This window comes from Crocodylus siamensis, chromosome 9, assembly GCF_052110815.1.
Source record: "Crocodylus siamensis isolate JL-2025a chromosome 9, ASM5211081v1, whole genome shotgun sequence".
NCBI classification, from domain to species: domain Eukaryota; kingdom Metazoa; phylum Chordata; order Crocodylia; family Crocodylidae; genus Crocodylus; species Crocodylus siamensis.
In genome coordinates this window covers 56,673,243-56,694,009 of record NC_143403.1, presented here as the reverse complement: position 1 = coordinate 56,694,009, position 20,767 = coordinate 56,673,243, and the positions used below count along the sequence as shown (strand labels likewise).

At 43.1% G+C, this 20,767-nt stretch overlaps 2 protein-coding genes across 5 annotated transcripts in view; both read right to left on the bottom strand.

Moving 5' to 3' along the window:
- The window catches only part of SPECC1L (sperm antigen with calponin homology and coiled-coil domains 1 like), a 113,850-nt gene extending 109,065 nt beyond the window's left edge, over positions 1–4,785 (bottom strand). For 3 of the 4 annotated variants that reach the window (XM_090062335.1, XM_090062336.1, XM_090062338.1), the window contains exon 1: positions 4,611–4,785. The gene's annotated coding sequence lies outside the window, so the exon portion shown is untranslated. Of the gene's footprint in view, positions 1–2,160; positions 2,308–4,610 lie in introns of all 4 variants that reach the window. The other variant, XM_090062337.1, reaches the window with a different exon arrangement.
- A 6,394-nt stretch (positions 4,786–11,179) lies between these two features.
- BCR (BCR activator of RhoGEF and GTPase) overlaps positions 11,180–20,767 on the bottom strand; it is a 132,481-nt gene continuing 122,893 nt past the window's right edge. Inside the window, exon 23 of the mRNA XM_090062162.1 lies at positions 11,180–19,961. Coding sequence (XP_089918288.1) covers positions 19,872–19,961 — 90 coding nt within the window. The 3' untranslated portion in view covers positions 11,180–19,871. The remainder of the gene's footprint in view (positions 19,962–20,767) is intronic.

Here is a 20,767-nt window from a genome sequence, read left to right as displayed (position 1 = left end):
AATTCTGAGGTCTCTATAGTCCCCCAAGCTGCCCCCCAGTGCCATTCCTGCTTGGGACACTCTGCTCTGCTGCCTTTCCCTCGGAAGCTATGCACTGTAGGTCAGGCACAGGGCGCACAGCAAGAACGGGGCTCCAGAGGGAAAGGCAGCAAAGCAGAGTGCTTTGGGCAGGGGCAGCATTAGGGGGTGGCTTGGGGGGGGACTACAGCCACCCAAAATTCCCCATAGCCCCAGCATAGCCACCCTTCCCAGTGCCACTGCCCACCCTACACAGCTGAGCCCACCCTGCTACTGGCCACTCCAAGTCCAGACCTCTCACTGGAAAGAGGGTGGCACAGCCCCAGCACCAAGCCCGCAGTGGACAGCTCATCTCTGCCCCACACGTAAATCTAGGGGGAGGGAAAACATGCTCCCCATGCCTCCCCCATGGGTGCACACAGCACACAAACAGTATCGATTCACATCACCAAAGCCAAGTAGCACTTTTAGGTTAAGAATAAAGACAAGTAAAAGAAAATTTAAATAATTAATCTGGTCTTTATATTTTAATAAGACATCATTTAAGCACGGGTTTTTTTCTTCTTTTTTTAAGAGTTGCCTTGTTTAGTCAGCTTTGTATTTTTGTTTATTCATTTCAACTCTGAGGAACAGATGGCAAACGGTGCACCCTGGAAAGTATGAGTGCAAATATATCGATTAGCACCAGGACATTACTAAGTTTGCTTGCATTTTTGCTAATACTGATATATGCACGCTATACTGCAAAATCAACACACATGCGATAAAAAAAATCCAATATAAGTCTTATCTTTAGGACTTACTAAGGAATCAAGTTTAAAAATAATGACCAATAAGGAGTAAGTACTTTACCCAAATATTTCTTTGGGGAAACTATACTACTTTGTAGTGTGGTAAAAATAGTAAAAAACAAACAAACAGAACACTTCATCCTATACTTTTGTCTTCTTTCTGAACAATCCCATAATCTGATCTAATAAACAAAATATTATCTTTTTACTTACAGCTACTTAAGATAAACCCATACTGGCTTACCACATTTGTTTTGATTTGGGGACAAAAACAAAAGATACACACTGTTATTTGGAATATCCCAAATAATCTGTTGTAGGTTTTCAGACACAGCAGCCAACTCCCACCTGCTGGATGTATTAAAATTCACGTTCTCCGAATGGTAAATTCAGGACATTTTAGTTTAAGATAGCCCAGCACAGCAGAACACAAACATTTTCCTTGTGACTATACACCTAGTCATAACCTCAACTAACTCCATTTCTAAAGCCTATTGTTTTTCTTTCCCTGGCATATTACAAAGGGCTGAACCATCAAAGCACATACATAATGATACTGAAATGACCTGTCATCACATTAATATTATGAGTAAATCCATATGCTTCAATGTTACAAACACTTAAGTATGTGTATATCAACAAAGACTATGCTTGCTTGCTAGAATCCAAAAGGTGCATGTCAGAGACCATAGAACGTAATTTCTAAAGAAAAACATAATAAAGGATTCTTTACTTTAAAAAAAAGTTAGAACAACATACCTTATGCAGGCATTTTTCCTTTCTTATATATTATAAAGCAGCCAAAAAGGGCATAAACTCCATTTATTTCCCCAACACACATCACATGTAAACTTACATATTTAGATTTACAAAGACGAAAAAAACCTACCCAAGGCTATTAGTTCCATAACATAAAGAGACCACAACAAAATCTAGCAGCATAAAGTAATAATTCCTATAAAAGTCAAACAGACAAAAAGACACCTACAGAAATTAATTTCCACCCTTCCAAAATTCTGGGAAACATACTCACTGCCCTTTCTCCCAACTCTGATCTAAGAAATGTCTTTTACAGCATGCCTGGAAGGTTAACAAATTTAAGCTATTTGGGACACTTTGCACAGCAAGGTGAAAGTTCCAGAGGAGGTGACCAGCAGCAAGCAATCCATGGAAACTGGAACAGGGACCTGCCTGCTCAGATGGGGTTGACACGAGACATGAATGAGTGCTACCCACACCAAATATAAAATCATTAAGTTCTTGCTAAGCAATGTTTGTCCCTCACCCCATCTGAATGACACATATGTCTATTAAACAAGACCCACACAGAAAACTGCCAGCAATAACTGACCTGTTCAAGACCCGGAGCAAACAGCTGTACAGTATAAATTCAAACAGTTATCTGGCTGATAGTCTGCCTTGTCAGCAATGATACTGTGAATCAAGCAGCTTTCAGACTCCTTGATCCCCATAATCATGCACTTGGTTCAAGGGTGACCTGCAAAAGAAAAAAACTGGATATGGGCTTTTATTTGCTTTTTTTTTTTAAACAGTGAATAAAAAAAAGCCTGGAAGATTAAGGGTTTTTCCTGTTTCTATTGAACAGGAACTCAAATCTTTGGCTGGCAGGCTATGATACCTGAAAAATTAATCAAATGGTGACAAGAACTACAAAAGTAAACAAGGAGGAAAGTGATTTTCAGTCAGGTTTTTAAAAATCAGATTAGGATTTTTTTTTTTTAATAGATAATTATTTGACCACAAAAACTCATATTTTAGATCACAGACTTTTTTGTTAGAGTTCACAAGCTGTGCTTTCTCCCAAAACACTTTAACGGTCCCCCAACAAAATAAAGCAGCAAGACTATATTATTTAACTAAGTTAAAAAGCTAGCAAGATGAGAAAAGATGCTTACAGCCATGTTCAGAACTACATTATATGTAGCTGGCATTAACACCATGCAGAACCAGTAGCCTGCCTATACTATGGATCTCCAAACTACTAAAATTGGTAAAACTGAATTGGCGCTATCATCAGAGATTTTTCCCCTTTCTTTTTTTTTGGAGAACACCCAGAGTATACAGGGACTTTGTTTCTGTACAACAATTTTCACACCATAGAACAAGGGCGGGCAATTATTTTTGGGCAGAGGGACGTTTACTGAGTTTTGGCAAGCCATCGAGGGCTGCATGACAGATAAATATTAATTTTCTAAATTTTTTAGGGGCCCTGTGGGCCGGATAGAATGGCCTGGTGGGCCGCATTCAGCCGACATGCTGCATTTTGCCCACCCCTGCCAGAGACCCACTTCACAGCCTAGTTAGTTTCCTTTTAGCAGAAAAGTTCTCTAGAAAGGTGCTAAGACTTCCAAATATCTCTGCAGGTAAAAACTCTCATTTCAGCCCCAAGCTATTCCATGCAACTGGATGTGGGGAAAGGAGTGCAGTTTGCTACCCAAAAGCTAAGGCCTCGTCATCTCGTTTTCTTCTAAGAGATGTACACTGTAGAGCTCAAGACTGCTGCAAGTTCTTTGCCTTACATTTGCCACTATATTTGCCTCTATGTTCTCTGCCTAGCCAACGCGAATAGCTTCTTTAGGACCTAGCAGTGGCGATGTGTAAAGGGTGCACAGAGGTGCATGTGCACCCCTTGAGAGTGCCAGTGCACCCCCTGACCAGCCACGATCACCAATTAGGCGATGGACAAAGGGGGCAGGCAAAAGCACCAGTGCCTGCCACTGTAAGAGCTGGCCGATTACTGCAGCCACTCCCGGAAGCAGCTTCAATGATCGGCTGTCTTGTGATTGGATCCCCCCAGGCAGTGAGATCGGCTGCGGGGGGGAAGCGGCCGGTGGGACTGGTCGCGGGGGGGAACATGTCCCCCCCAACTAAGGCAGCACCAATTGCCCATGGGCCCTAGTACTGCTACCCTTGAAAAAGGTGGAAAAGGAACAAAAAGGAGAAGAGACTCCAATTTCCACAATGCCATATTGGGTCGCAGCCAAATCCATCTGGCCCACGACCCTATATGTCTCAGTGGAAATGAATGCTGAACGCGAGAATATCAATGTAGAGCCTACCCAGTCTGATCAGCCCCCTACTGCCTTCCCTTGCAACTTCTGGTCCTGTCAGAGCAATGCTGTAGCTGTGACAGTCCAGAAGTTATGACACAGACAAGAATTTCTTCTGACAAGATCCTTTACCGAACCAACTGCGTAGGTGGGAGAATCAGACAAGCTGTTGAACACAAGACAATCGTCCTCGTCAAGACTGACCTCCTCCTGCACACAGCAGAGCTCGGGAGGTCTACCCCAAGGAGGGCCATTTTGCATTCACGAAAGCTGGTCTGATTCGATCTCAGGATGGACGTCGACAGCCTGATAAAAGATCTCACCCTAACAAATCTTTAGGGCAGGCGGCTGGCTGGCCTGCCAAGCCTCCCCTACTGCTGAACGTATTTCCAGCTGAACCTGCCCCGGCCTCCATCGCGATCGGCTGCTGCAACACCCGGTGGGCGCAAGCTCTGTTAGCCGTCCCATCCCGTCCCGCATGACAAGCAAAGAAACGGCCTGTCCACTCTCGCCTCGTCCAGTCGACGCGGCCGCACGCCCCTCGTGCCCCTCAGCTTCCACCGACCTGCCCCGCCCCGCCCCGCCCCGCCCCGCCCAGTCACGCCGGGCTCCCGAGCGCGCGCGGGCAAGGGGCGAGGCCGCTGCGGGGGGAGCGGAGCCCCGGGCCGGCAGCGCCTGCGTGGCTGCGCGACCCCCCCTCCCCCGCGGCCCCCTCAGGCTCGGGCCTTACCGGGCCGCGCCGCCGCCTCCCACTCGTCCGCACCGGCCCCGTCCGCGGTTCCCGGGAAAGCGGCTGCGGCCCCCGACAGCGGGGCCGGGGGCGGAGGCAGGGGGTCACCACAGCACTCCGACCCCTCCCCTCGGCCGAGCCGCTGCCGCCGCCGACTCACCGCGCAGGCGCAGGCCCCGAGGGGGCGGGGCTCGTTCCACGCAGCGCCTCCCGCGGCAGCGCGCATGCGCGGTACTTCCCTCGCGCTCCGGCAGTGGGTCTTTAAACTTCCACCTGATGCTTTCGCGCCGTGCCTGGGTCTCGCAGCGCCAGAGGTAGCAGCTGCGTCCCTCTTTGCTTTCTCTTCGTCGAAATCCGTGTCGTGCCCCGCCACTGTCTCTTTTCTACCTCCCAGTTCATCGGATTCAGCTTGAGCAGGGCCCTCTAGCCAGGCAGGATCGTGGGGGTTGCAACACTGAAGGGTTGCACTCCAGTTTTCTGATTCGTGTGTTCATTCGGGATGTGAGGAAATCCCGAGGGCCCTGTTGAGTCCTACGGGACCGTCATTTATAAAAACAGTCTGATAAAAAGTTCTGTCCTCGTGAAGCAGCTGTGGAAATGTTTTATGTCCTGCACAGCAGTTGGCTCTGTCTTTGCTCTTTGTGTAGTGATTACGCTCCTCTCCCCAGCTCGGAGAGGAAGTATTTTATCCCAACTTTACACAAGCATAAGTTACTACAGGTTTCCCTTGCTTTATGCTGTACATGGGTTCCTGGAAAATGGTGCATAACTCAAATTCACATAAAGAACCCACCTTACAATGTACCAAATAGGGATATGTTCCAAGACCTCGCCTGTACTGACCCCCAGACCCATTTCTATTGTTTTTACAAGACAATTTTGCTACTCACCAACAGCAGAGATGGGTAGGAGATAAGCTAGTGGGATGCATAGAAGCCTTAATGGGGATGGCAATTACAGAAACGCATGTCGCAGACAGTGAGGAGCACAGATGCGCATGGGGGACTATATTTTGGTGCGTGTCACTCCCACAATGCACCGCACAAAGCAGCTGACTTCAGGCTTCCACCACACCGATCGCAATCGCATAACAGTGAATTTATCTTGCATATAACAAATTTTTGGTATAAAAAGTTCATTGTATAAGAGCGAACTCGCACATACAGAAGCTGCATAAAGCAAGAGAAACCTGTACACTTGTTGCAAGATTATAGAGAATCATGTGCCATCATTACATTGTGCAGAGCACCCAGGAGATGTACCTTAGAGAAAGGGACTCTAAACCTAATCATCAACCTAATCATCAATCGATTCAAGGATGATCTCTACTGTGGATAATTGATGGTGTCTTGAGCTGACTTAAAAGTCCAGTTCTCAAGCCACAGACCTGTTCGCAGAAGTTGTGAGTCATTCCACAGAGGAGAGCATACCGTAGGCTAGGATTTTTCTCCTTTTCTTTCCTCTGTTCTCACTTCTGTGCTTCGAGGGCAAAGCATTCTACCCCAAAATGGGCTGCCGTCTGCTGTTTGGTTGAGGTTGCTGCAGCACCGGAGTCAGTCAGTAGCCAGCTCCTTCCAACTCTCTCAGCCAAATAGGACCTTTAGTCAGCCTGTGTAATCTCTCCTCATACAGAAGCCCCTCCATACCATTCATCATCCTTGTTGACCTCTGGTTCTTCTGTTTCCTTTTTTGAGAGGTGAGGATCAGAACTGGGCACACTATTCAAGGTGTGGACACACCATGGATTTATAAAGGGGTATGATGATACTTTCCATTTTAGTTACAATGTCTGTCTTAATAATCCTTAACATTTTGTTTGCTTTTTTAATGGCAGCTGAGCACTGAGCTTGTTTTTATCGAACCGTCCATAATGACTTCCCTTCATACGCCCTGCAGATTACACTGACCGGACTAAAACAGCTTGAGTTACATTACTACTGCTTGTTGATGCTGCAGTTACAGCCAGGGATGCAAACTGCTCCCTTTTGGGATAGATAGATCCATATCCCAGAGAGCCAGCTGTACCTTTTCCTGTCTTGTTCAACAAGACTCAGTGATGGGAGAAAGTTCAGCCTAGGAAATTCCTAAACTGGCAAGTACTTTGTCAGTCTGCTTGATGTCCTATTATCTCTCACTTTAAGTTTGAACCTTGACTGGGATTGTCAAAGGATAAATGGATACATAAATGACTCCCCTGCTCTTTTGAGGCCCTATGGTCAGGGCTGCTGAGCCACTCTTTTCCCCAGACCCAAGAGTAGCTCAAATGGGCTCTTGAGATTCCCTAATTAGCAGCATAGCTTTCCACCCCAGCCCTCAGCACTGCTCAGTGCAATAACAACATTTTGGCCTGACCCATCTACCCATATATATGGCTGTTCCAGTCACTTCGTTTAAAGCAAGAGCCAGAATGGCAGGGTCTGGCTTTCCATCCTAAACCCTCTCTTAGGGGCTCGGACCTGTGTTCTGTGAGCTAAGGTGGCAGGAGGAGCTCTGATTTTCCATGATAAAAAACCCAAAATCAAATACCAACATTTATAAGTATTTAGAATTTATTTTGTTATACTGATTGAAGCACTGGTAGACTTCCAAATTGTTTTAAACCTGTAAATCTATAACATATACAATGAAGTGTATGTCTGTATGTTTGCTTATAACTCAAGAATGGCTGATCCTGTTTACTCTAAACCTCCCAAAATCACTGCCACCCGAGGAAAATTATAGGCAAGTTATTTTTCACTAGATCCTGTTTGGGGCTTCCAGTGACTGTTTAAGGGAACAATGCTTTTCACATGGACAGCTATATGTGGCTTGCTCCAGAGTTAGTAGTCAAAGAGGGCTGTATATACTGGCACCAATAGGAAACACCACGAACATTGTTTACGAAAAGTTCTATAATAAAGATAATTAATTTGGATGTCATTTGAAATATGGCTCCACATTAAATATCAAATGTCAGATATGTTGTATCATGTTCTTTAAAATAAACAATATTTTGACCTATGTTATATATTGTATATGTTATATATATATATATACACACACACACACACACAGCCATATACAGTTGATATCTTTCTCTCTCTAAATATATCTCAACTGATACTTATATATCAATAAAACATCGTGTTCAACTGATACCTCTCTCTCTATATATACAATGTTTTATTGATATACTAGTGGAAAGACCATTATTTTTGTAAGTGCAGTGTTTGTTTATTTTCAAATAACCTAGTATAACATATTTAGGTAAAAAATATTGTTTATTTTTAAAGAACATGATACAACATATTTAACATCTGATATTTAATGTGGAGCCACAGTTCAAATGACATCCAAATTAACTTTCTTCATTATAGAACTTAGATATAGATATAAAAATAGATAGTGGCCTGTAATTTTAATAACAGATTTTGGGATTTGAATCAGAGAATTTGGTTTTTTTGTAATTATTCAGAGAATTTGCAATTTTTTTTTTAACCATAGAAAACCAGGATCTCCATTCATTATTAGTCTATTGCCAGCATGGCTGTTGCAGCAGAGCCCCCTAGCGTGCACACACAAGCTGCCAGAGGGCAAATGTTTTAACACTTACTCACCTTCCTTAAATGCACAGTGACCACTGCTACAATTTGATAAACACTCAGCTCAGAGCAGCATATCTAAACAATTAGATACAGTTCATCTGATTAAACTGATTAGGGGGGACCCTCTACACATGGCATGATTGCAAGTGTTGATTAATTTGTACCAGTGAATGATTACACTTGAATCTTAGTTCTTCCGATTCAGATATTCAACCAGAGTTTCTTAACTGTGAGAAAGATCCTGTGGGTCATGCTGAATTTTACCGGACTGGTATTTACTGGACTGAAATTTTACTGGACTGGTATTTTTAACTGCTAACTTTGAAGTTATACCTGTTTACAAAACAGTAATTGAATGGTGGGTTAAATAAACTCCATGAACCAAGACATGGCTGTCACTGAGCTAACTGAAAGTAATTGGAAGATATATTCCAATTTCAGCTCCGTAGAAAAGGCAGTTTACAAGACAGGCACTGCAATGAAGGTACAGAATTGTCTGTGTTTAGGACTGGGCTCATCTCATGATAGGATTTGTACCTCAGAATGAAACAAGCTATAAACATGGTCTTCTGTTTCTACACTGAGCAAGCCCTGTGCACTTGGCACTTTGCCAGGAGGATGCAGTGATGGGCTTTGTCCTTGGGCTCTCAGAACCTGAGTGCAAAGATGTTCTGAGGCACGGGTGGGCAAAATGTGGCCCGCCAGGCTCCATGAGGGCCCTAAAAAATGTAGAAAATTAATATTAATGTGCCCCTGGATGCCTGTCGATGGCTTGCCAAAACTCAGTAAGTGGCCCTCCACCCAAAATTATTGCCCACCCCTGTATCTGAGGGCACCTCAGGGTGAAGATTGATTTAAAATCAAGTTGCTTTCAATGGCCTGTTTTAATTTTGAGTTACATCAGCAAGGAAAGAAATCTTGGGTCAAAGCACTAATTCTAATCTTGCTTTGTATTTGCTCCTTTTAGATATGCATCCACCTTAAAAATGATAGTGTCTCACTAGGCAGTAACTTCTAAAACATGTTGACTTCCAACAGGAGAACTTCTGTGCTAAATTTGGTACTTCTCTTTGCTAGTCTGTGGATTCACTATGTGCACATTTAAGCAGTAATATAATTTAACAAGCATTTATTGAAAATCTTAATGTGCATGCTTTATTATGTCAGAAATGGTGAGTGGTAGTATTGGGGTGATGTAGCTATGATGGCCCAGGAAAAATGTGAGAAGCAAGGATTTTGGTGGGTGATATCTTTTATTGGACCAATTGTATTGGTGGGATATAGACAACATTTCCTGTTGTCTCCACTCTGAACAAGTGAATTCATTATTGGACTGAACTAATGAGGAGCAGCTGTCACAAGCTAGTTTATTGTTGCTGAAAACATGTACTGCTTGAATATATTTTTACTTAATTAAAAATGATTACTAGATTCTAGTAAGTTGGGGCCTTAATAGAAGTGGTTATAATTTCAAATGTGAAAATAAATCTCTTTAAAATTTAAATTTAAATCCTTTACAAATATTTAAATAATATTTTAAGTTCACTTTTATCTACACAGAGGATGTGGGGGTAGTGAGTTTGAAGCTATGGCTCAGTTGAAATGGATGGATGTGCATCCTTGGTTCAGAATATATTGAAACCCAGAAGGGGATGCTAGCCAAGAAGAGCCTGCATACTAACTCCTGAGCAAGAAAGAGGATGTGAAACTCCCTTCCTTCAATACAGGAAAGGGAGCTGAATTCCCCTTTTCAGGATCTTCTTTGCACAGGCAGTTTGGTCTGGAAGTCTTGCGCACTTGGTTCTCACTCAATTAAAACCGTACCTTTGCTGTTCAGTCTCCCTAGAACAGTGGTTCTCAACCAGGGTGCCATGAGATCCTTTTAAGGGTGATGCACAATATTAGTGGAGCTAGGTGTGAAAACACATATGAATGAACCACAAGAGAAATCCAGAGATTTCAAATAGGAATCCATAGTGTCAAAATTATTTTGACTTATTGTAGTTTTTTGAATTCTTTGCAACAGAAGAATTGCTCCTATTTATTTATTTATTTTTGTAGCCAAGCAATGAATGAAAGCGTAGGAGAGTTATTTGAATCTTGAAAAATTTGAAACCTCTGTCCTAGAACATCTCTGTGCTACATGTAAAAGATGCAACACAGCATCCTTGGACTGGTAAATTCCCCTGCATTCTTAAATTATTTACAGTCAGTATATGAGTTTCTTGGCACAGTGGTGGAGAGATTTATCTCTTGTAATTGTCTTCAAATCTGTCTATGAAGTGCCCTTTTGAAAGCAAGGAGCTGTTGACTTTTCCCATCAAATGCTGGTTTATCACAGATTTCTTAATTGCCCTGGATATGTTTGTCTGCAAAGGGCCACAATGTTCTTAAGGTCAAATCCTTTTCCAGTTGAAGTGAATAATGAAATCCCCATGGATTTCCAGGGATGCAACATTATATTGGACTCTTAATCAATACAGTATTTTCTCAATTCTTTCTGTAGCTATAAATACAGATGACTTCTGCTGTTGTTTGCTTGCTTGCACCTTTCCCAGGCTTCCTCTTTTATGGTAGAGTGCCTTTCTCTAGGTATGTCTCATCAGTATTCTGTACAGTGTAATTATAGGGCATGATTCTCTAGTCTTGCAACAGGTGTAGTAACTTATCCTTGTGCAAAGTTGGGGTAAAATACTTCTCTGAGCCGGGCAGCGGAGTGTATTTCTACACAAAGGGCAAAGGCAGAGCCGCCCATTGAATAGGATTAAAAAAATTCCACCTGTTGTTTATAAGGGTAAACTTTATTGGAATTTCTTCAGAGACTGTTGAAAAAAATGAATAAAATGAAAAATTAACAAAATTGAGATTAAAAATTAAATACGAACTTTAAATTGTACACAATTCACTGTATCAACTACCATTCACACATTCAGCCCTGCACAAATCTACCAATGACTTAAATAAAACCAACAAAAGAAGGCACACATAGATACAGGAGATTTTTATTTAACATTGTGTACAAACAAAGGCTACAAATGCCTTAGATTTTTTTGTCCAAATACAGGTTCTGGATCCCATTTTTATACCATTTATCTTCAGAAAATTAAAAAATCCAGACTGACAGTTTGTCATTTGTACAGTTTTTCTCTGCTGTTTTCTTTAGGCCTAATTCTGAGAAAGGTGGAGCCCTCTTACATTTCAGCACTTTCTAGGATTAGCCCATCTATTTTTTGTTTCTTGGAAATAGAGCCCTATGGAAAACTGAAGAACTAACAGCAGTACAGAATGTCCCGGCAGCCTCCCTCACCTGACACGGGGTCCTGTTAAAACAGTGATAACAATAGCAACTCTGTGGTGAAACCCAAAATTATCCACTGACAATCAACAAGGGGTTTTTTTTCCTTCTACACCTGATACTTCAGCACTAATCATATCATTTAAATTGTATTTATAGTTAAATAAATAGTTTTACCATCTTCCTTTCCTCTGAACCCTGCATGGATTATAAACACTTGCAAACAGTAGAGGTAAGAACAAAACCGCACAAGTTAACAAAGGCAAGAGAAGGCTTAGTTTGTTTTTATTTTTATTTCTTGCTAAACACAGAAAGAACATGTGGTTCACAGTGTCCCACTCCCATTGTCTTTTTTAAATCCAGTTTCCTTCCAACACCTTCTGTTATCCAATACCACAATTCAGTGTCCTCTTCTTGCACTTTCCACCCTAATATCTAGGCTTGGATATGCAGCACTGACAAGATCTGTTCTTGTGTAGTAAGAATGTGATCCAATGCTCCAAGGAAGTGCAGTTATTGTATGATATTCACAAGTGTTTAAAAGTTACGAAGAAGCCCAGAATGAGCCCACTCAGGCTGTAACTCAGCCAAGGGCCAGGGAAGGGCTAGGTTAGGAAGTACTGCTGTGAAGAAATGCCCGTCTCCTGTGGCTTTCTACATGACGACCCAATGACTATTTGAAACAGTTTTCAAATATGGTTATAGCCTCTTCCAGCTGACGCAGATTATATCCAGACCTAAGGGGGCTACTGTAGATCTAAGGTTCTCTTTGCAAAGACTGGTGCATGGTCCTTCTTCTAGTGCAGGAAGAGGAGAAGTTGGATTTGCTAAGGAGTCCAAACTCTGTCTCTCCTTCGGGATTCATATACATCTGGGGAAATCAGGAGGTGCTCAGAGCCATCTGCATAGAGGCCCCTGCAGGATCCCCAGACTCAGTGAACATCTTACACAGCATCTTGGGTAAGTGTTGCAGGGGCTGTCACCACTTGGGCACAGCCAACTCCCTCCATATGTCAATCCAGAGAAATGACTGGGGTCTGGGGCACAATTGCTTTCTAAGGCTGAGCTGTGAAGACAATTTATCTGGCAGTATCTCGGGCACAGGTGACTCAAGAAATGTTCTGGCCCCTCTGTACTGAGAAACTGCAATAGCTGTCCTAGCAACTGGCAAGTAGCTAGCCATGCCTAACCAACTTGATGGCCTTCCGTGACTAGACTGGCTGTGTTGATATGGGGAGAGCAGTGGACATGATATAGTTCAACTTCAGTGAAGCTTTTGATACGGTCTCCCACAACATTCTCACAAGCAAGCTAATGAAATATGGGTTTGATGAATGGACTATAAAGTGGATTTTAGAAAATGGTCTGGATCATCAGGCTTAAAGGGTACTAATGAAAGGCTCGATGCCTAGGTGGCAGCCAATATCAAGTGAAGTTCCCCAGAGGTCAGTCCTGGGTCTGGTTTTATTCAATGTCTTCATCAACAACCTGGAAGATGGGATAGAGTGCACCCTCAGCAAACTTGCAGATGACACCAAGCTGGGGGGAATAGTAAATACACTGGAGGATAGGACTAGGATTCAGAGAGATCTAGATAAATTGGAGGATTGGACCAAAAGAAATCACATGGGCCGCATCTAGATGAGCACAGCTATGGGGTATGTGGTACCACAGACCTATCTGTGGTGCTACATGCTGCACATTCAGGTGTTCTCTGTGCTGCAAAATAGCAGCATGGGGGGGGGGTGGCCCCAGGACATCCCCGGGTCCAAAAAACCTGCATGGGGGGGAGAGCGGGGCACGGGGGGAAGCAGGATTGCGCAAATGGGGGCAGCATGCATCACCCAAAACCAGAGCCTGGCGGGCCAGAAACACACTGGCTGCTGGCCAGGCTGTGAATGGCAGAAGCACCACGGCTGCAGCTCCCTCAGCCACCTCCTGGTGGTAAGGCTGCTCGGGCCAGCACAGCTGGGGATAATCTGCTGTGCTCCAGAGGGTGCATGGCACAGACATTCCCTGGGGACATGTAGGAGCCGGACAAGGTGTGCTTCTTGCCCCTGGGGAAACAAACTTTCATGCTCCTGTGGATCTAGCCTTGAAGTTTAATGAGAAGTGCAGTCCTGCACTTAGGACAGAGCAATCCCATGCACTGACAGACTGCGACTGATTGGCTGAGCAGCAGCTCTGCAGAAAAGGACCTAGGGATTACAGTAGACAATAAGATGAATATGAGCCTCTGCCCTTGTTCCAAAGAAGGCTAACAGCATACTGGGAACACACTGCCAGCAGACTGAAGCAAGTGATTATTCCCCTGTATTTAGCCTGGTGAGGCCACATCTGGGTCCCCACTACAGAAAAGATGTGGACAAATTGGAAAGTAATTGCAGAGGGCAACAAAAGTCATTAGAAGCCTGGGAAACATGACTTATGATGAGAGGCTGAGGGAACTGGGTTTATTTAATCTGCAGAAGAGAAGACTGGGCGGGGATTTAATAGCAGCCTTCAACTACTTGCAGGGCGGTTCCACAGAGGATGGAGCTGGACTGTTCTCAGTGGTGGCAGATGACAGAGCAATGGTGCAGCAAGGGACATTTAGGTTAGCTATTAGTAAAAGCTCTCTCATGAGGATGGTAGTAAAGCACTGGAGGAGAACTACTGATAGCTCGGGGCAACCTCTTAAGGGCAGTTATGCTCAGACATGCTGTCCTAAACGTAAAGCAGAGCCCAACTGAATTTCAGCTAGGTTTCATAATGATGTTGTAGCACAGTTTGGTCCTCTCTGTACCAGAAGCATGAAAAATCTTTTAGGCCTATCAGGAGACAACTATTCTGTGTAAGTGGGTCACTCAATACAGGAGCTTCTGCAATGCAGGACAGGATATGGCTCATATTTGTGTTTGACAGAGGGGTTTTTTCATGGTAGGGCAAAAGGATTTAGAGGAAGGAAAGCAAATGGTAGAGGGTAAGACAAGTATATGCCTAGGTCCCCTGCCTATATGTTCTGCAATGATGATCTACGGGTTCAGCACAGTCCATTTGTTCACAGAGAATCAGCAACAAGGGGCATCCCAAGTCACTCCATGTTTGCTATTCCTTAGGAGCTCCATTGCTGCATTTTCAGTGGCCCACAGAAACAAACTGAACTTTCCAGAGATATGCTCAAGGGAGAATGAGAATTGGGACATTTCTCTTCCCTTCTTCACAAAGGTCACTTTAGTCTTACTTCTGTGACCACTTCCCAACAGTAACTTTGTATGACACTATTCTCACAGCCTGGAGGCTGGCTCTTTTAGCATCTAATTTAAGCTTATTTGCTGTTTCCAACCTGTGCTTTATCTGCTTGCTGCATCTTTTGTTGTTGTTGCAATCACTGTTTAACCTACAGAACCTTTCCCCCCACTGAGGACAGACACTTTGGATAAAACAAGTGACCCGGTGGAATACTTCGCATTGGAATTTTACTGGTTTTGGTAGCAAGAGGAGGATTGCAGCACGTCAGACCCAGCAGGGACAGGCGCTGAATGCCTGGACTTCTCATAGTAAAGTTCAGTGAACTACTGAAAATACACTTGGCTCAGGCTGCATCTGAGGGCACAGGCTCTTCGTATGATATTGAACAAGAGGCAGCTGCTTTGCCTCTTTTAAGGCTAGACCATATGATTTCCAGGATTCCTAATTGTTATTTTAAACCCTGCAGCGGTTGGTAATCAGCAGCTCATCACCTCTAGGTGCCTCCTTTAAGGGAAAGCCCTTTAATTTCAAGGCCAACCCGGGTCCTGCATTCCATACAACGAGCAATAATATAATACACCTGAACACATGCTTTTCATTCCAGTTTCATGTGGAGAATTAGCACCTCTAACTCCAAAGCCTGTGTCTTTCTCTAAGCAACCTGGATTTAGGAGATGTGCTCCACACGCATTTTTCAAGTGAGTAGTGAGAGCAGCTCGGCAAAGTTTACAGAGACAATGGAAACCAGAAAAACAAATCCAGGCTGCAAATCCTAAATCCACTCGTCCATGTGATTTGACTGTTTCTACTTAGGAACTGTCCTGTTCATTTTTTAATTTCTTCAAGGGACAGAAATGAGTCCCTACAAGAGATTGAATTCTTTTGCTTTCTTGTAATGTATGCCTATTGGCGCCTCAGAAATTCCCATTAAAAAAATGTTAATGCCTTATGAAAGACTTGCCAGAGTAAGAACTGGGAAAGGTATTCCCTTTGGGCACAAGTAGGCACTAAAATAAAGGAAGGACTGAGCAGTGAGGGATAGCAGAAGGGGGTTTTTAATCTTTATTAAGATGCAGATTTTAGGCACCTTGAAAGGCCAAAGCTGTTCATTTTCTGCTCCACATGTATTTTGAGGAATGGCACAGTGCGAGAAGTGAACACATACTGTAACGCCCTCCAGTGTCGCAATGGGTGGTGAGCAAGTTTGAAGACCCTTTATGTACAGAACAGTACATTTGTTTAAAGGAATCAATATATATAAAAAGAACATAAAACAATTAGAAAACAATTCAAGTGAACAAACAGCATCTCCAACAAACACAATCCACAGTTGCATCACGTAGTGACCTACAAAAAGTATTTGCAGTTTCATTTCACATGGTACATATTGATTGCCCTGTACTTCACTTGGCAACTGAAGGTCAGAGTCAAGCCAGGCATTAGGCATCAGTGAATGGGATCAATGCATTGCTCTATGTCGCCCTTAGCTGATACATAAAAAATTAGCAGCATATAAAGTACAGCCTGATTTAGCCTAACAACTACCTCAGCTCTTTACATTTACTCTTTTCAAGAGTAAAATGCACCAGCAGCATTTAAATGGATGTGTTTCAGTTTGGTTTCAACTAAGACACCTTTTCCCCCAGTATAAAACAACACGCAAAACACAAAGATAAAACAGATCTAAGCAGTTATCACTGGTCCTTTTATGCTCTTTTTCAGGGTTTATTTGTTTGTTTTACTTACTGCTACTTTGCTGGTTTAAAGACTTTCTCCAGATTGGAAAAACATCCACAAGATTTTTTTTTAAAGCTATTTCCAAAGGCAAGGGCTCTGGTGCCTTTTCTTTTTTAAATGATGTTACACAGATGATACTGAGATTATCTGAAGAATCCCAGATGCCTGTTCTCATGTTTTAGGTTTAAGCAGCTGAAAGGTATGGGCTTGGAAGAGCCTATTCAATATGTTGGTACCAATTCCCAGCATACGTTACAGTCTATCTGAGAAGGTTGAATCTTGCCAGTTCTCGCTCTCACACTGCTGATGTTGTGTCTTCTAAAACGTACAATGAGGGAGGCCAGTTTTCCTCCTGGGAAGCAGGCCTCTCTGATACTCTAAAGGGCCAGTCCCTTTTCCTTTATTGTGTTGAGATGTAAGAAAACAGTGGGAAAAGGGAAACAGCCTTTTGTGAGTTCTCAATTTCAGGAACTGTAGTCCCCACACAAGACTTACAGCTGCATCTCTAAGGAAAGTTTAATTAATCCACTCCCACACTTCAAACAAATCAATGACCCTGCCAATATCAGAGGATGTGGTATTTTTCCAGCCCAAAATTACCAGCTTTGGGGAAAACATACACTCGTACTCAACAAAAATAATTAACGGGTTACGTTAAATTAACTCTTGACACTTCTTCTGATCCACATGCCTGCATGTTAGATAGTGTTTCATTAGAATCACACCCTGTACTGTACTAAGAGACTAAAAGCAACAACTTGGAACAGTAACCAAAGCAAAAAGCAACTTTCTTATGGTTACATAATATAAATCAGCAATTTAATATTAAAATTACACTTCCTATATAAATAAAAATAAAAAAGTCCGGCAAAAGTAAATTGGCACAGTCATTATGGTATTGCTTTCCAGTTTAAATACTGCAACCTGCAGCCACAGATTATAAACACCAAAAGGAGAAAATTATTACACCACTGCTTGGAGCAGGAGTTCCAAAACAAAGTTATTTGCAGTGCTGTTGCCTCAAACATACCAAACTCTGAAGTCCATGAAGGGACGGGTGGGTGTGCAGCTTGCAGTGAAAGGATTATTACAGATATGCTATTAACACACAAAACACAGAAAAGCGCGAAACCAAAGCACGTGTTATTGGATGGCATCACTTTCCTTGAGATAGCTTTCAGGATTGGACCAATTTTTATCTATTTTTCCCCCAGTGCCCTCCATCCCCCTCCCTCCCCCATTAAAAAAGGACAAATTTTAAGCCTTCAGGTTTCCTTGGCTCCACCCTCCTCTGTGCAAACACCTCTGAACCATGCACATTTTTTGGCCTTAGGGTTTCTAACAGAAAAGAGGCTTTAAAGTGAGAATGCAGTGGAAATACAATCCAGAGAGAAGGATTTTCTAGTTGTACGACACACAGAGGTTTTGCTCCCAGACCTAAGAAGGGAGGGGTGCTAAGCAATATTAAATTCCTATACGAATCCTTACAATAGCATGCAAAATGTTGATATACTCACAAAATCGAAATAATTTCTATTTGTCTTTTGAATTTGCAACTTCACAGTACAGTAACATCTAATAGTATGCAGCAGTCAGAATTAGAGTGACTACCAAATAGTTTCTTTGCTTCCCCCCGCCTTGTTTGGAAGATTCCTCTGTTATTTTTCACAATGGAGAGGTTTGAGACCTTCTGAAAATTTGGCATAACAGGATTGGTTTTCTCTTTAGTATTTCCCCTCAAATGATGCTGATGATTCAACTGCATCATTTATTTTTTCAGTTGGCTTCTTCCCTCCCACCCCCCATTCTGTTTTTTTCTCTTCAAGCTGCCTTTTTTTTTAAAGCCAGGATGGTGATGGATGGTCATAACTAAAGTTGACACTGCATAATGGGGTGGGTTGTAAAGGGGGAGGAAATACCTTATGCAGCTGGAATCTCCCCTCAGATGTTTGGCACATCTGCTTCATGACCAGAATAACTCATTCTGGTCTAGATACCAGGCAATTAACTTATGCTTACAATTCCCAAGGCAAATACTGGTCCCACTTCTACCCATGTAAGCCATTCTGGTTACACTAGTAGAAGCAGAGTGGGTATTACGGCCCCTTCTCTTGTATTGCTGTGTGCAGTTCCACAGAAATTGCTGCACAGCTCTTAATTAAAACAGGGTTGGAATTTCTGAAGAATACAAAACGCATGCTACCTGTGAGATTGTCCATGTGATAGTACATTCTGACACACCAAAGTATTTGTGCCAATCAGGAAAAAGACTTTTGAAAAAGCAACATACAAAGTCTCGAACAAAAGAAAATGAATTCAAGTATCAAGACAAACTTTTCTAAGAACAGCTTAGAGTAAGCAGCCAGAAAGAAAGACAGCTGTTGATTTTTTGTCCCCAGATGTTTGAAGATACTTCAGTAGGTGTTTTTAGTGCTTATTTTTGCACCAGTGCTAACATGCATTCATATGAAGAGCTGGGAGTTACAGCAGCCTCACCAGTTCATTTCTGTCCAATTTGAAAAGGGCCCAGAAGAAATTACTGATCCTCTGGAAAGCCCAGCCGCTCCTTTCTGACACAGCCAAGCACACTTGCTTGTTCCAGAGAACAGGCTCATGATGCGCTCAGCCTAGTCTTTCCTGCCATTTGTCAAGGGCAGGGCCGCTCATTGTATCATTGCAACTGAGGCTGGCTCCTTTTAACACCAAAACAGTGTCAGAAGTGCAACAAAGAGGCAAAAAGAGGGCTGCCCCTTCCCTCAAGTTTGTACAAACTTTTACAAGGGAAGGCATGGGCAGGAGAGAGACAAAAAAACAACAGGTCCAGTTGTGCACCAAACTTCTGGTTTATTATTCAAAAACCCTGTTCAAATCAAGGCCTGAATTTCTGAGTGGAGGGAATTGTGGCTCCCCCTTGCTGAGCAGCGCAATCCCTTGTAACCCAGAACAATAGCTTAAAACAGCAGTTATTAAAATGACACAGTTGTGACAAATCCTTTAAACACCCCCTTACCCCAGGGCATCCTGACAAGTGGTCCTGTAGAAATCTTGAAACTTCTTTATGATAAATTAACTTCATAAAAATGAGGAAAACCTTCTGTCCTATTCCCAACAAGCACAGCAGCCATGCCCTGGGTGGCCTTCATTAAAGTGTCTATTGCTCCTTCGAGTGGAGGCTCTTAGCACAGTCCCATGTCCTGTCCAATTCTTTTCTGTTCTTAACGATAAAAATGAGACGGAGTTTCTCCTTTCTCTTGAGCTCGTCTCTCTGTGTGACAAACAGCAGGAGCACTGAAGGCCACACTTCCCTGTGATGGGAACAGGCCAAGAATGTCTGAAGAACCAGTCTTCTCACTCTCAGAGTGACAGGTTCACACTGAGAGCAGTTCTACAAGTCCCCTGGCTAAAACCAGGCCTCTATACCTCTGTGGAAAAGAGGATGCTTTGCCTCTTGCTGTCTGGGGTGGGGATCGTTTCCAGCTGCAGGAAGTAAAGAAGAACTTGAACCTGGAAAGAAAAAGGAAGGGGAAACTGTAAAGCCACTTAATTCAAAACTAGCTCAACTTCTGCTAGAGGACAGGACAGGGTTTTTAAACTGATCCTCTGAGGAGCTGCATACATCCTTTTGGTACAATGTATAGTGGGACCTTGAATACTGGAACAGCTTCAAGGGTTCAGTGGTTCTCTGTTCAGTCCACAGATTAAACTAGGGCATGGGAAGGCCTCTGTATTCAAGATAAGTCTGCTTTCTGAAATCTTTTCGACTCATAAGTCACCTTTAGCTAAGCCAGAGAAGACGTCAGGCTCAAAATCAAAAGTAGCCTCTGACCCGGAATTCCCTATCAGGCTCTGAGCAGGCCTCAATGCTGAAGACTTCTGGAACCAGCAGAAAGTCTTCCTGGATGCTGGTACCCCAGATACAAGGAATGAGAAGTTTGGAAGAAAATGCCAAAAAAACCCTTGGCTTTCAAATCAGTGATATATATACTGTGGAAAAGCTGCCAGTATTTCCCATAATGCTGAGGCACCCACAAACCTGTGAAGCACAGCGGATGGGGCTACACAGAATGCTTGCATTGACATCCATGTTAGCACAGCTGTGAGCTGAACTGTCACAGCAAATACTGGGTTTCAGGCACTGTCTAACCTAACCTGGCTGAAAACTGCTTTGTAAAAGAAGTTTCTGGCATTGCCACAGGGCAGGTCTCTAGCACTGTTAGCTACCAGGGATTTATAAACACCATTCACCCTGACCACAAACATTTCTACATAAGCTGTTATATAAAACAACTGTCAAGGGTGTCTGTGCCAGA